Source organism: Lithobates pipiens, unplaced genomic scaffold, assembly GCF_037356315.1.
Source record: "Lithobates pipiens isolate NorthernLeopardFrog02 unplaced genomic scaffold, aLitPip1_a1.2 Scaffold_3, whole genome shotgun sequence".
In the NCBI taxonomy this organism is placed as follows: domain Eukaryota; kingdom Metazoa; phylum Chordata; class Amphibia; order Anura; family Ranidae; genus Lithobates; species Lithobates pipiens.
The window spans coordinates 7,780,031-7,794,279 of record NW_027507790.1 but is presented as its reverse complement, the minus strand read 5'-3'; the positions used below and the strand labels follow the sequence as shown (position 1 = coordinate 7,794,279).

At 41.2% G+C, this 14,249-nt stretch overlaps 1 protein-coding gene across 1 annotated transcript in view; it reads right to left on the bottom strand.

The window, feature by feature from the left end:
• Positions 1-14,249, bottom strand: part of ASCC2 (activating signal cointegrator 1 complex subunit 2) — a 60,311-nt gene that overhangs the window by 21,790 nt on the left and 24,272 nt on the right. The window contains exons 9-13 of the mRNA XM_077461218.1: positions 9,658-9,765; positions 9,502-9,570; positions 3,531-3,605; positions 2,585-2,753; positions 2,252-2,460 (exon numbers count right to left, since the gene is read on the bottom strand). Coding sequence (XP_077317344.1) covers positions 2,252-2,460; positions 2,585-2,753; positions 3,531-3,605; positions 9,502-9,570; positions 9,658-9,765 — 630 coding nt within the window. The remainder of the gene's footprint in view (positions 1-2,251; positions 2,461-2,584; positions 2,754-3,530; positions 3,606-9,501; positions 9,571-9,657; positions 9,766-14,249) is intronic.

Here is a 14,249-nt window from a genome sequence, read left to right as displayed (position 1 = left end):
ATTTGTTTTTTGTTGAATGAAATATACCTTGTTAATCCTGCTTTCAGCTGTCCCTCCAATCTTCCGTGTCCCCACTACAGGTGGACACTGTGCAGACTAGCTGGTGTCCTCTATGAATCATGCTCAATTTCAGTTCCCTTCTAAGCTCTTACTCCCCCCCCCCTTTCCCCTCTGTGCAGCCCACGTGACTATAGAGTCACACATGTGGGCATATACACAGTGGCAAGCTACACTTTTCTCCCTCCTCCATGTCCTCCTATTGTTAAACGCTGTGGGGGTGGGATATAGCATGCCGAATGATTAAAGCGGGAGTCCACCGGGACTCAGCGTTTTTTTTTTTTTTTTAAAGCCAGCAGCTACAAATACTGCAGCTGCTGACTTTTAAATAGTGACACTTACCTGTCCAGCGCGCCCGCGATGTCGGCACCCGAAGCCGATCGCTCGCTCGTCTGTCAGGTCCTGCCGCCGCCATCTTGGGTATGGGAATCAGGAAATGGAGCCTTTCGGCTTCATTTCCCGGTTCCCTACTGCGCATGCGCGAGCCGCGCGGCGCAATCCGGACGGTCCCCGCTGCCTCTGGGAGCTGTGTGTTTCCCAGCAGGCAGCGGGGCACTTGCTGAAGGGGGCGGGCGCTTGCGGAAAGGGGCGTAACGTACGCCCCTTTCCGCAGAGAGCTAGCCCGGAAGTGGGTGCAGTTACCTGGATTATCCAGGTAACTGCACCCCCCTCCCCCCTGAAAGGTGCCGATTGTGGCGCCGGAGGGGGGGGGGGGGATTCCGATGAGCGGAGGTCCATTTTAGGGTGGACCTCCGCTTTAAGCTTGGTTTTATTATAAATCAGTAATAAATATATCAGATGTAATTGCCAATACCTGCAAGTAAAGTTTGACTCCACCTACAACATTTTCATTTACAAAAAATACACATTTGATGTTCAATAACGATTTAGTGGAATCTGATAAACAGACATTTAATATCTATAATCTAATATGAATTTCTCTTCTGAAATGGTTTTTATTTTTTTTATTTGTTATGTGACTGGCACTGCATGAATCAGGGCTGTCTAGACACAGACTCACACTGTAGAGAGCATACAAAAATGCAAAGTAATAGAAGCTCCTCCCAAGCATAATTCCCTGCTGATGCCAAAGAATAGGGAAAGATCATGTGACCATACAACAGCGCTGCAGGAATAAGGTACTTCGAGGACTTAAAAACAAAGTACAGTGGCATGATATATATGATTTATATGAATTATGGCAATTAACACTTCTCTGTTTAGGATCACTTTAATGCGGAGCATGCATTATGGTAAAAAAATGTTCAGCCTTTATAACCACTTAAAAAATTGTACAGAAGAACTAAGGCTCTGTTCACACCTATGCAGGTGCAACAGTGCACTCGCGTTTTTTGCATATTTGGGTTTGTCAAATTCAGGGCCGCCCATTTCATTCAATATTAGTGCAATGCACAACAATCGCGCTAAAGAAGTGTTGGCACTTTTTTTTTCTTTACAATACATCGCACTAAAACATATGTGATTTAGTGCCCATGTCTTGGAATTAATAAATGTGCACGTGCTGGAACAAAGAATGAATGACACCTTAGCTACATTTTGGGTTAGGACTGCAGATAATACTGGGGTGCCATGAAGTGGCTCTGCAGCTTTATGCCTGTATTTGCAAATGTGCGCAAACAAAACCCCTGTTAATGCATACTGTTAGACAGGATAATTTGGCTGGTTGCAGACTAGTCGGTAAGTTGAGCTGGGAATTTTCTTTGGTTTTGTTTGACATGCAATACCCTTCCATGTGCTCCTTGCAGCAAAGGCCAGTTATAGGTGGGGGCAGTGGCGATTTGTTTGTACCGCTCTGTGCAAAACCACTGCACAGAGCCGGTAAGTATAACACGTGTGTTATTTTTAAAAGAACAAAACTTTAATACCACTTTAAGAATGGCTTCACAGAACAACCAGAAGGCTTGTTTTAGAGATCATTTAGTGCTTGCTGGTTACAAACATGTAAATAGTTGAATGTCTACAGCCTAGCTACAGGTTCGTTTTAAATATGCTATACCAAGCTCCAAGTGCATATACAACAATTTTTTTATATTTAAATAGGTGTGGCAATCATTAAAAAAAAACCTGTCCAATACTGAGAATTAAATATAAATAAAAGAAAAAGAACATTTAGGTTTTACATACCATGACACTGATTTAAAATATTTACACCGACAGCTCTGCTTTCACATACCTAGGCATGGTGCGATCTAGTTCCAGCAGATGGGGTGACAAGTTGTCCTCCAATAAGTGGTTAATAACAGTTTCAGAATTGTGATTATATTCTTCAAGACATTTTATTATAAATCCCTCTCCCAGATCAGGGAGCAAATCTTTCACCTGTGACACCAAAGAGTCCAGCTCCACGCCACTTGGTAAAGGCGCTGCTGTGGCTCCTAAGCACTAACACAAAGTAGGAGGGGAAAAAAACAAAAACTAAAATTAGGAAACAATATGGAAAGAAAAGAAATCGAGACATGGAGAGGCGATAGGGGTTGTGAGTTAATGAAGTGTTACAAGTACTCACTTCAGGTTCATCTAGGTAGTGTGAGTTTTGTGCTGTACTGCCACACGCTCCTTCAGCATTTCTCTCTGCACCGGTCGGCGCACGGATTGGAATGTGTGGTTTGAACTTCCGAGCCTCGGTCCATGCACTTTTCACACCATTCAATAGGTAAGTGGTTCGAGTCTCATCACTTGCAACGAGTTAAAGAATACTCTGGTCTTACTCAAATTAAACTATTACCAATTAAAGAACCACTTTCATGGAAATCCCACATGCCTCTAAAAAGCAGGCCATACACCAGCAGAATTTTATTTGAAAATCTTTGTTACGAACACTTGTTTGATTTTCTAATTGTTAGTGGGGTCAGATCGATGTTCATCTTTGACCGTGGTGACAAGAAAACTCAAAGGAGCAGGGTGAAAAAATGTTCTCAAACAAATTACTAAAAGTGTATGTGTTTTTTGTTTGGGGAAGTCCACTCGTTACGAAATCGAATGTGAAAGTAAACATTAATCATCATGTCATTGAACACACTGGTGAGAATTATCATATGAATGTTCATTCAAAAATCTACTAGTGTATGGCCAGCTTTACTCTATGGGAGTTAATATTTGTGATAATATTATTCAGCAAATTATATTTCTTTTCTCATTTTACATGCTTTTGTTAAATTTTTTTTTACACATTACCAGACAAAAAAAACAAATAAAAAAAAAACTAACTTTGTTGTACTATTTACTATAAGCACAAGCTTACGATTGGGTACGACTGCTGGCCTCTCCTGAAAGTATTACCTGCCTGATAGTCAAGCCGACACTCTGGCCTCACTGCTTTGAGTCCCTAAACCAGAATGAGTCCAGATTTCATTTCATTAGAGGTTTCCAAGACAAAAAAAAAAAAAAAACACACCACACACAACTGAACACCTACCGGTTTTATCTGCTATAAAAAGATTTTTAAAGGATACAGTGAAGGGGAAACTTGTTGCAGCAAGCTGATATCCTCAGCTACTGGAAACTGCTCATCATAATCACACAGAAACCTGCAGGCAAGATACAAAAAACATAGACATAAGGCACTCTTCCAAGCACAGTTCCAAAAATGCAGTTGCAACCAACAACTAGGTAATATGACAGCACTTTAACCTCCAAAATAACATTCACCACCTTCATTTAAAAGTCTATAAATAGCAAGTAAAAGTCGCTAAGTGCAATGGCAGGGGAGTAAAGGCAAGGTGGGTATTTTCTGCTGGAGGACTGGATTATCCATTATAGCCATTGCTTTGTCCTGCATGGGTAAAGCACAGGCTTGCTTTGAAAATGTATCTAAACCTAAATTGCACAAAAAAAAAAAAAAAAAAAAAAAAAAAAAGGCTTACCGTATTTTTGTTCTAATTTCTACATTGTTTGTCTTCCCTTGCTTTCGGTTCTCCTTATTTGGACCTGTGGACCTACCAGTAACAGCCTGCGTGAGCCTGAGCTTACTGTACTAGGGTGGGCAATACCCTAATCAGGAGCAGCATTGCCACCCTAGAATGCATGGTCCTGCTGGGTACTACAAGTTGATGCCTCAGCACATTCAATTTGCAATCCTACAGTAAAAATGCCTAAGAAACTACCTGTTTCTGCATGCCCTACCCCTAGTAATTGACAGCTGCTCCCTCAGTGGGAGTATTATTAGGTAAAGAGTAATATTTTTGTATTCACAGATTTTTGTATTCACTTCCTGTGTCCCATTGAGGGACACAGGAAGTCAAAAAGGTCCCTGTAACTGGGAGCAATCCACAGGTACCAACCCTGAAATTAATACCACCAGAAAAATAGGAGCATGAGCAAGACCCATCCAATAAGAACCTCTGAAAGGGTCTCCAGGACCTAACAGAGAAAACTCTGAATGACCTGCCTAACCCAAAAGAGAACATTGTGAGATGACCTGCTCTGGTCCAGTAAAATATCCACAGCTGTGAAGCAAGAAACTGAGTTAAAACAGCTAAGAACATTCAGCTGAATAAAGAGAGAACTGAGAAAGGGGAAAAAGAGGGGAAAGGGGAGAAAAATAAAAAATAAAATATATCGGGAAGAAGAACCCACCTCCAGGAGATTAAGTCTCACAAAGGCCACCATATGAATGCTATCCTGCAGCAGACTATCAGTGTAACTGTGTGGTGTTAATCCAGGGGAACACAAGGTACTCCAGAGATGGGGTCTTCTCAGCATGCAGGAGACCACACAAAACACTTGCAGACCAAGGGGAAGCTTGAGCTGTGCCAAAATGTCAAACAAAAGAAGGAAGGGGGAACAGGAGGGAAATGGTGCACTGAGCCACAGAACATAGCCTTTCTTAAGCCCCATACACACTATCAGATTGTCTGCTGATTTTTTTCCATCACATTTACCAAAACCATATAATATGAGGTCAAACCTTAGGGGTTTCAATGTGTATGCAATCAGGCAGGCCCTTGTACTACATGGTTTTGGTAAACCTGAAGGAAAAAAATCAGCAGACAATCTGATAGTGTGTATGGGGCTTGAGTGAGGATTTGATTTGAAGAGCCTCACTTGTTCCTAAATAACTCTCGCACGCAATACACAGCTGTGAAGCCCCATTCGGCTTATGGGTTTCGAACACTTCCAAAGAGTTTTGAGTGCAAGGATACAGAAAACTCACCCTCTTCAAGATGGGTGCAAGGAAAGGTCACTAGGATGGATATAATGTCCAATGTCATGAGAAATAGCACTGAGAGGTCATGTCATTTTTAGGGAAGGAAGCAGGACAAACTGGTCCCAGCTAACCCAGTAAGTCAAGTAGTGCCCTTGATCTTGACAGGGGAAATGCCGAGAGGTACCAACAACTACAAGGGGCGCAGCAGCATTTTTGCAAGGATGCAAAAATCTCCCGATTAGTTTGGAGAAATTCCAGATGAGATTCAACTCCAGAGGCCAAGTTCCCACCCGCTTTAGAACTAGGAATCCCAGGATGAAGGGAACGCAAAAAGACCAGGAAAGATACTAAATGCAGTAGCACAATGGGGGAGATGAGGAGGTGGCTGAAAGGAATGTCCTCAGCACTCAAATGTTGGTAAGGCAAAGTACCCAAGGATATGTTTGGATGTACACAGTCCTTGCTTGAAGAAGTTGGTGATCGCTTTCATGGCTGGTCAGAGGTGCTTTGGGCATCAATTGCGTACATAGGGTAAAAGGGTGAGATTTTTCTGGCACATCTGCAGATCTCCTGCATTGAGGCAGAAGCACGCTTGGGCCACTTGCTAATGACAATGCCCAGAGCGGGTCCAAAGACAACATCCTTCAAAGGGTAAGCGAGCCAGATGTTCCCTGGATGGCCTTGAAAGCACAACCTTGAGCTAATCCTCCCACAGTTGTAACAATCCCACAAAGTCATGTCAAGGGGTAAGGTGCACTGAATACACCCCAATGAGGGTATGCAGGAGATGAAGTTAGAAACTAACCATAAACTGGCGAGATGGGCTAGAACCTTTAAGGACAGCAAAGACAATTTGTCTGAGTGAAACCAAGAAAGCGAATAGTGCCAGAAGGGCCTACTTCATGAATATGTAGATCCCCCAAGGAATAGCAGCTAACCCTAGGTGGACAGGTCTCCCTGTTCCCGACTGATGATACCCGCAACAGACTAGTTTCTTCCATCCACAAACAGCCCAGGGAGACACAGCCCCCTCCAATGTCCTTATCTGCAACAAAAGCTCAGGGACACACTTTGGTGAATGAACTTCTCCATGTACAGAAACTACCAGTTGAGAAGAACTGGTTTACAGGAGATCAGCATGGTTATGACCGAGACCCACAGTAACAGTCCCGATTTGCCATTCCTTCTCAATAGTGTGGACACAGTGGAGGCTGAACCAGGAGACCAGACAGAGATCCCCAATTATAATAAACCAACTGTTCTAGAAATCCAGAATGGACCCTGAAGATGAATTTCTAATGAGAGGAACCACTCCAAGGATGAGCAGAAAAGTCCTTGTTCAACATCTGAGAAGTTGAGTGATCAGGCTTGCAACTACCTGATCCTTAAAGGCAGACACAAAGCTCTGCTCAGAAAATAGACCTGTAACAACAAAGTAAGGGGCTGAGGTGGATCAAGAATAGATGGAGAAAAGGTGTTGAGAAGAAGCCAACTCAAAAATGGATGCTCCTGTGATAAAGGAAAAATGAGTAACTACATCAAATCTTCAAGAGGTCTGAGATGTCCTGAAGTGTAATGTTGGGCATTAACTGATTGAAATTCAGCAGGCACCAGTCAAATTTTCGATGTGTGTGTGTGTGTGGCCCTGTCTGTTCGACAGAAGTCAGTCTTTAGACTTGACTTCTGTATACCGGACATGCTGGAAAACATTTGATGATCAGTGGCAGCTGCTGATCGGTGTATCACAATGTACCAACATGGGGGATTGATCCATCCACATCACTTGGGAAAATAGCAAAATCTCTTACTTTTTTTCTTTTAATCATCCAGCTAGCAAAAAAAGAAACGCAGAGCTAAAGTAAAATTGTTCATATTCCTAACACACTAGCAAAACCCTGAGGCATGCTGGGTAGAGGAGGGGTTATCCTGGGCTGGCACATCTGGTACATATATTTTGTTTGCCAGTATCAAATACTCCTGTAGGCAGTGGTATAACCAAATAGCATAAGACTCCTTGTTTTCCTCAATGGGATGAGAAGGTAGTGTTAGTATGGTCAATATTTGTGCAGCTTAAACACAAAGTGGAAGTCGATTAGTGTTATGCCATGAACCACTTTCTAATTTTACCCAAGCAAATAAAGGAAAGAACAAAATTTTATTGAATAAAAAAATCCCTGATATTTCTAAATAATTAATTCACAGTGTCCAATTGGTTAGCACTTCTGTCTAGTAGCACTAGGGTTGCCAGTTCGAATCACAACCACAACACTATCTGCCTGGTGTTTGCATTTTCTCCCTGTGCCTGCGTGGGTTTCCCCCAGGTACTCCCACACTACAAAGACATGCTGGTAGGTAAATAGGCTCCTGTCTTAATTGGCCCTAGTATATGTATGGGTCAGGGACTGATGTGAATGTACTGTACAGTGGTGTGAAAAAGTGTTTGCCCCCTTCCTCATTTTCTGTTCCTTTGCATGTTTGTCACACTTAAGTGTTTCGGAACATCAAACCAATTTAAACAATAGTCAAGGACAACACAAGTAAACACAAAATGCAATTTGTAAATGAAGGTGTTTATTATTAAAAGGTGAAAAAAAATCCAAACCATCATGGCCCTGTGTGAAAAAGTGATTGCCCCCTTGCTAAAACATACTATAACTGTGGTTGTGCACACCTGAGTTCATTTTCTCTAGCCACACCCAGGCCTGATTATTGCCACACCTGTTCACAATCAAGGCATCACTTAAATAGGAGCTGCTTGACACAGTAAGGTCCACCAGAAGATCCTTAAAAGCTACACATCATGCCGAGACCCAAAGAAATTCAGGAACAATTGAGAAAGAAATTAATTGAGATCTATCAGTCTGGAAAGGGTTATAAAGCCATTTCCAAAGCTTTGGGAATCCAGCGAACCACAGTGAGAGCCATTATCCACAAATGGCGAAGACATGGAACAGTGGTGAACCTTCCCAGGAGTGGCCAGCCGCCCAAAATTACCCCAAGAGCGCAGCGACGACTCATCCAAGAGGTCACAAAAGACCCCACAACAACGTCCAAGGAACTGCAGGCCTCACTTGCCTCAGTTAAGGTCAGCGTTCATGCCTCCACCATCAGGAAAAGACTGGGCAAAAATGGCCTGCATGGCAGAGTTCCAAGGAGAAAACCACTGCTGAGCAAAAAGAACATCAAAGCTCGTCTCAATTTCTCCACAACACATCTTGATGATCCCCAAGACTTTTGGGACAACATTCTGTGGACCGATGAGACAAAAGTGGAACTCTTTGGAAGGTGTGTGTCCAAGTATATCTGGCGTAGAAAGAACACTGCATTTCATAAAAAGAACATTATACCAACAGTAAAATATGGTGGCGGTAGTGTGATGGTCTTGGGCTGTTCTGCTGCTTCAGGACCTGGAAGACTTGCCGTGATAAAAGGAACTATGAATTCTGCTGTCTACCAAGAGATCCTGAAGGAGAATGTCCGACCATCTGTTCGTGTACTCAAGCTGAAACGAACTTGGGTTCTGCAGCAGGACAATGATCCTAAACACACCAGCAAGTCCACCACCGAATGGCTGAAGAAAAACAAAATGAAGACTTTGGAGTGGCCTAGCTAAAGTCCTGACCTGAATCCTATTGAGATGTTGTGGTATGACCTTAAAAAGGCCGTTCATGCTCGAAAACCCTCTAATGTAACTGAATTAGGACAATTCTGCAAAGATGAGTGGGCCAAAATTCCTCCAGGACGCTGTAAAAGCCTCATTGCACGTTATCGCAAACGCTTGGTTGCAGTTGTTGCTGCTAAGGGTGGCCCAACCAGTTATTAGGTTTAGGGGGCAATCACTTTTTCACACAGGGCCATGATGGTTTGGATTTTTTTTCACCTTTAATAATAAACACCTTCATTTACAAATTGCATTTTGTGTTTACTTGTGTTGTCCTTGACTATTGTTTAAATTGGTTTGATGTTCCGAAACACTTAAGTGTGACAAACATGCAAAGGAACAGGAAATGAGGAAGGGGGCAAACACTTTTTCACACCACTGTATATGTAAAGTGCTGTGTAAAATTGATTGCGCTATAAAAGTACCTGTAATTATTAAATAAATCCCTTTTGCATAGATTTTGTAATGCTTTAGTTATACTTTAGGGATAGGGGCTGGCATGAGTGTGAATTTTTAAAGGACCCAGAAGGAAAATGTCAACAAAACAGATATAAAAATAACTGCTTATAAGCTTAATGCATGTGAAAATCAAATTAATCTCAGTAGCACATTTTACCGTCTTTCTGGAAGAAGATTTGTTAAGATTTGCAAGTATTCCTCCACATAGTGTTGAATGTTTTCTGTACTGTAAAAACAAAATACGTTTAGGTTGTGCAAGCTATACATAAGTCACGAAACACTGTGCAGCATGCAGAGTTGGGTTTTCACTAACCTGCGTTCCAAAATGGGCTGAAGACAGGCGTTGCTGATAAGAATGTGACATATTTCTAACAACTTCTTTCTGGAGTGACACAATCTTCTCCAAAGATCCAGTTGTATGCTAGCAAAGAAAATTGAACCACAAAAATGCAGGGATTACTTAATGACTGTAATACTGCTCTTCCGTAACTACGGTAAGCAGAGCATGTAGCAATAACTATGTCTTCAAATGGCCATTTAAAGAGGAATTAAACTGCAGGTCTCCCTGTAGCTGATCCTTACTGACTTACAATGCCTTTTTTAAAATCTCTCTCTTTTAAATATACCTAAAATTATCAATTGTGAAAGCTGGTGAACCAAGAATGGTATGTTGATAGGGCTTCTTCAAGTTGTTATCATTTATAGAAAGTCCATGTTCTTTTTTCTGGGCATGTTTTACTACTAGCTGAGAAAGAAGGACTACTGAGCTGAATTCCAGCCATGGACTGGAATTTATTTTTACACCCAGCAATTAGAATATGGTATTTATTTATAGTAGTAGTTATTACTGCGTACTGCTACAATTTGCAATTCCAATTCTATGTTATAATCTGTCTCACAAAAAAAAAAAAAAAGAAAAAAAAAGGGGGAGATGGATTATTTAAAAGAAGGATACCATGTTCAATTGAGGCGGTGACAAATTTGCTACAACTAGTTAGAACTTTTCTATACATACATTTAATGCGACAACTAATATTCAGTCTGGTACAGAATCAGGCTATTCTAGACATTTCATGTGATATTCTCATGCACATTTTACTACAGCTTGACAATCTGACATTGCAGGTTGTGTACATTCTTTTTGCAATATTCTGATACAGAAAAAAAAAAAAAAAAGTTATTACCATGATCACAAAACATTGTAAGGTCATCTTCCATCAGCAGTGTGAAAGTTATAATTATCAATAACAAAAACTAAGAGGATCAATACACGCCTGCATGCTAGGATACCCAATATGTTTTCTGCAGTCAGTTTGTGTAGGTTATGCTACGATTTGTACTCCGTAATAATCAATTGTTTATGTTTTAGCAGATGTTATCAGACAATTGCAGGGAGTTGTCATGGGACTAGCATGTACACCAGCGTATACCTGCATCCATAATGGCTACTGGGAGGAAACCAATGTTTTTTGTCTCGTGAGCTTTGGTGCACACTCAGGATTTAGTATGTGGATGACATGCTGGTAGCCTGGAAAGGCGCCCCTCAGGTTTTAATTGGAATTTGTTTCATATTTATAATAACAGATAGAACAGTTTGCAACTAGAACTCTTGATAAAGAATAGTTTTTGGATTTGGAAATTTATTGTGAGGCAAGGCATTTAAAAACTAGGCCTTTCACCTTAATGCATCCTATGCATTAAGGTGAAAAAACTTCTGGCAGTGACCGGCCCCCCAGCCTGTTTTACTTACCTGAGCCCCTTCATCCCCTCGGTGGAGACACGCTCTCCCTCTCTGCACGGGGTCCCGGTTCTTAATTGATTGATAGCAGCACAACGATTGGCTACCGCTGCTGTCAATCAAATCCAATGATGCGGGCACTGAGGGGCAGGGCCGAGTCCGGCATTCGTTTCTATGGACGCAAATGCTGGACTCGGGAACACACCCGCAAGGTAACCCCCTTGGGAGTGCTTCTCACAGGGGGTTATCTGATGCGGGGAGGAGCCGCAAGAGCCAATGGGGGACCCCAGAAGAGGATGATCGGGGGCCACACTGTGCAAAACAAACTGCGCAGTAGAGGCAAGTACAAAGTTTTTGTTATTAAAAAAAAAAAAAAACACAACAACAACACACACACAATCACTTTAGGATGTTGCTCCTTTTGCAGATTATACAGATGTGAGATGTGGTAGATCAAAGAAAAGCCAGGTATGTAAAAGTTTAGGAGATGCTTCCCTTTGCAGATATATATATATATATATATATATATATATATATATATATATATATATATATATATATATATATATATATATATATATATATATATATGTAGCAGGATGTACTCTTAAAAGTGGAACTTAAGTCCTGCTAGATCCAATCAGTCTGGCCACTGTTGCAGATATAGCTATGTAAAACATTAAAGCCTATATTGGTTAACTACTACCGGGCCTATTTTTCAGACTATAAAATTTACATTTTAAAATAAAAAAAATAAAAATTATTTAGACACCTTAGAGAATAAAATGTCAGTCATTGCAATACTTTGTCACACCGTATTTGCACAGCAGTCTTACAAGCGCAGTATTTTTGAAAAAAATACACATAAAAAAAATAAAAAAAATAAGACAACAGTAGAGTTAACCCAATTTTTTTTTTTAGATTGCGAAAGAATGTTCCGCCAAGTAAATTGATACCAAACATGTCACGCTTCAAGATTGTGCCTGTTCGCCGACAAACTTTGCCCCTTAAAAATCTCCATAGGCAAAATTTACATTTTTTTACAGGTTAACAGTTTTGAGTTACAGAGGAGGTCTAGTGCTACAATTATTGCTCTCGTTCTAACGATCGCAGCGATACCCCACGTGTGGTTTGAACACTGTTTTCTATGCAGGAACGACTTAGGTATGCGTTCGCTTTTGTCCTTTTAACCGCTTCCCAACCGGTGCACGATGATATATGTCAGCAGAATGGCACAGACAGGCAAATGGGCATACAGGTATGTCCGTTTGAATTTGCCGATGTGCCATCGTGTGTGTGCGCCACCGGCGGCGCGCGCGCGTGGGGGTCGGGACCCCCGTGAGTCTGACCGTGGGTCCCACGGACTCGATTGCCACAGGGATACCCGCAATCGTCTCACGGGGAGGAAGAACAGGGAGATGTCGATGTAAACAGCATCTGCCCATTCTGCCTAGCAACAAGTGACACTGATCTCTGCTTCCTGTGATTGGAGCAGAGATCAGTAAAACACAGCCACGCCCCCCACAGTTAGAAACATGCCCCTAGGACACACTTAACCCCTTCACTGCCCGTGTCATTTACACAGGAATCCGTGCATTTGTATAGCACTGATTGCTGTATAAATGACATTGGTCTTAAAAATAGGTCAAAAATGTCCGATGTGTGCACCAACAAAAAAAAAAAAAAAAAAAACTAAAACTAAATGTAAAAGAATAAAATAAAACCCACAAAACATCGCTGACATTACTAGTAAAAAAAAAAATTATTAGTAAAAATGCCATAAAACTATCCCCTATTTTGTAAACGCTATAACTTTTGCGCCAACCAATCAATAAATTGCTTATTGCTATTTTTTTTAACCAAAAATATGTAGAATACATATCGGCCTAAACTGAGGAAAAACATTTTTTTTATATATATATTTTTTGGGGATATTTATTATAGCAAAAAGTAAAAAATAATGAATTTTTTTTCAAAATTGTCGCTCTTCTTGGTTTATAGTGCAAAAAATTAAAACTGCAGAGGTGATCAAATACCACCAAAAGAAAGCTCTATTTTGGGGGGGAGGACACCAATTTTGTTTGGGAGTCACGTCGCACGACCACACAATCGTAAGTTAAAGCGACGCAGTGCTGAATCACAAAAAGTGCTCTAGTCTTAAGCCAGGAAAATTATCCAGTCTGAAAAGTGGTTAAAAAATAAAAAAATAAAATACATTTTGGGTCACTTGTAATATTGTAATAGAAAAAAAGCATGACAGGACCTCTTAAATGCGAGATCTGGGGTAGAAAAGACCTCATTTTCACTAAAATGCAATTTAAAAAATAAATAATTTTTTTTTTTTTAAAGGCTTTTTTCTTATTTTTTTTTTAAAAAAGATTTCCCCTTTAAGACCATTGAGCGGAAAAGACGTTTGACGTCACTTCAGCCATCAAATGTTAAGGAGCGGAGTGGGGGCCATCTTTCCCTCACTCGACTCCAGGCCTGTCAGGGGGAAGGACGCGATTGTCTCGGCCGCTAGTGCAGCGGGAGGGGTGTCCCTCTCCCACCCCCAATAAAAGTGACCTTGCGGCAAATATGCCACAGCAACCACTTTTATCTGAAAGCGGACCGCCCGCTGTTGAAGAGGATGCCAGGATTATGGCAGCTATCTATTGCAATAACAACTGTATTCCCCTTCAAACAGCAGGTGGGCCGCAAATGGTTATATCCAGTAATAGTGTTTCACCCTGCACTTCACATGCTCCGTTGCTTTCCGTGGCTAGGCACTGCCGAATTTGTAGAGGTGGATCTGCTGAAAGGCTTAAAGTGGTTGTAAAGGCAGAGTAGGATTACTGCCAGCCCCTCTGTTATATCAAGGTATACGACACAGTGTAAACGTTTGTTTAAAATGATGAAGCTAAATACCTTCTTTCACATCACCTCTGTGCGTTCACGTGACCTCTCGTCGCTCTCCTCCCCGATCTAAGGGCTACAGCAGGAGGGGAGCAAGCAATTTTTCAAATAAATTAACCTGCGAGTACAGGTGCATATTGTTCCTATTAGTTTCTGTTATTGAAAATTATACATGTCATTGTGCCAGTTGCATCATGTCTGGTTCCCTGGACACAAGTGGTGTAAAGTTCTAGGTTTGTTTAGTTACATTTTATTTAACTTGAGGAAATATA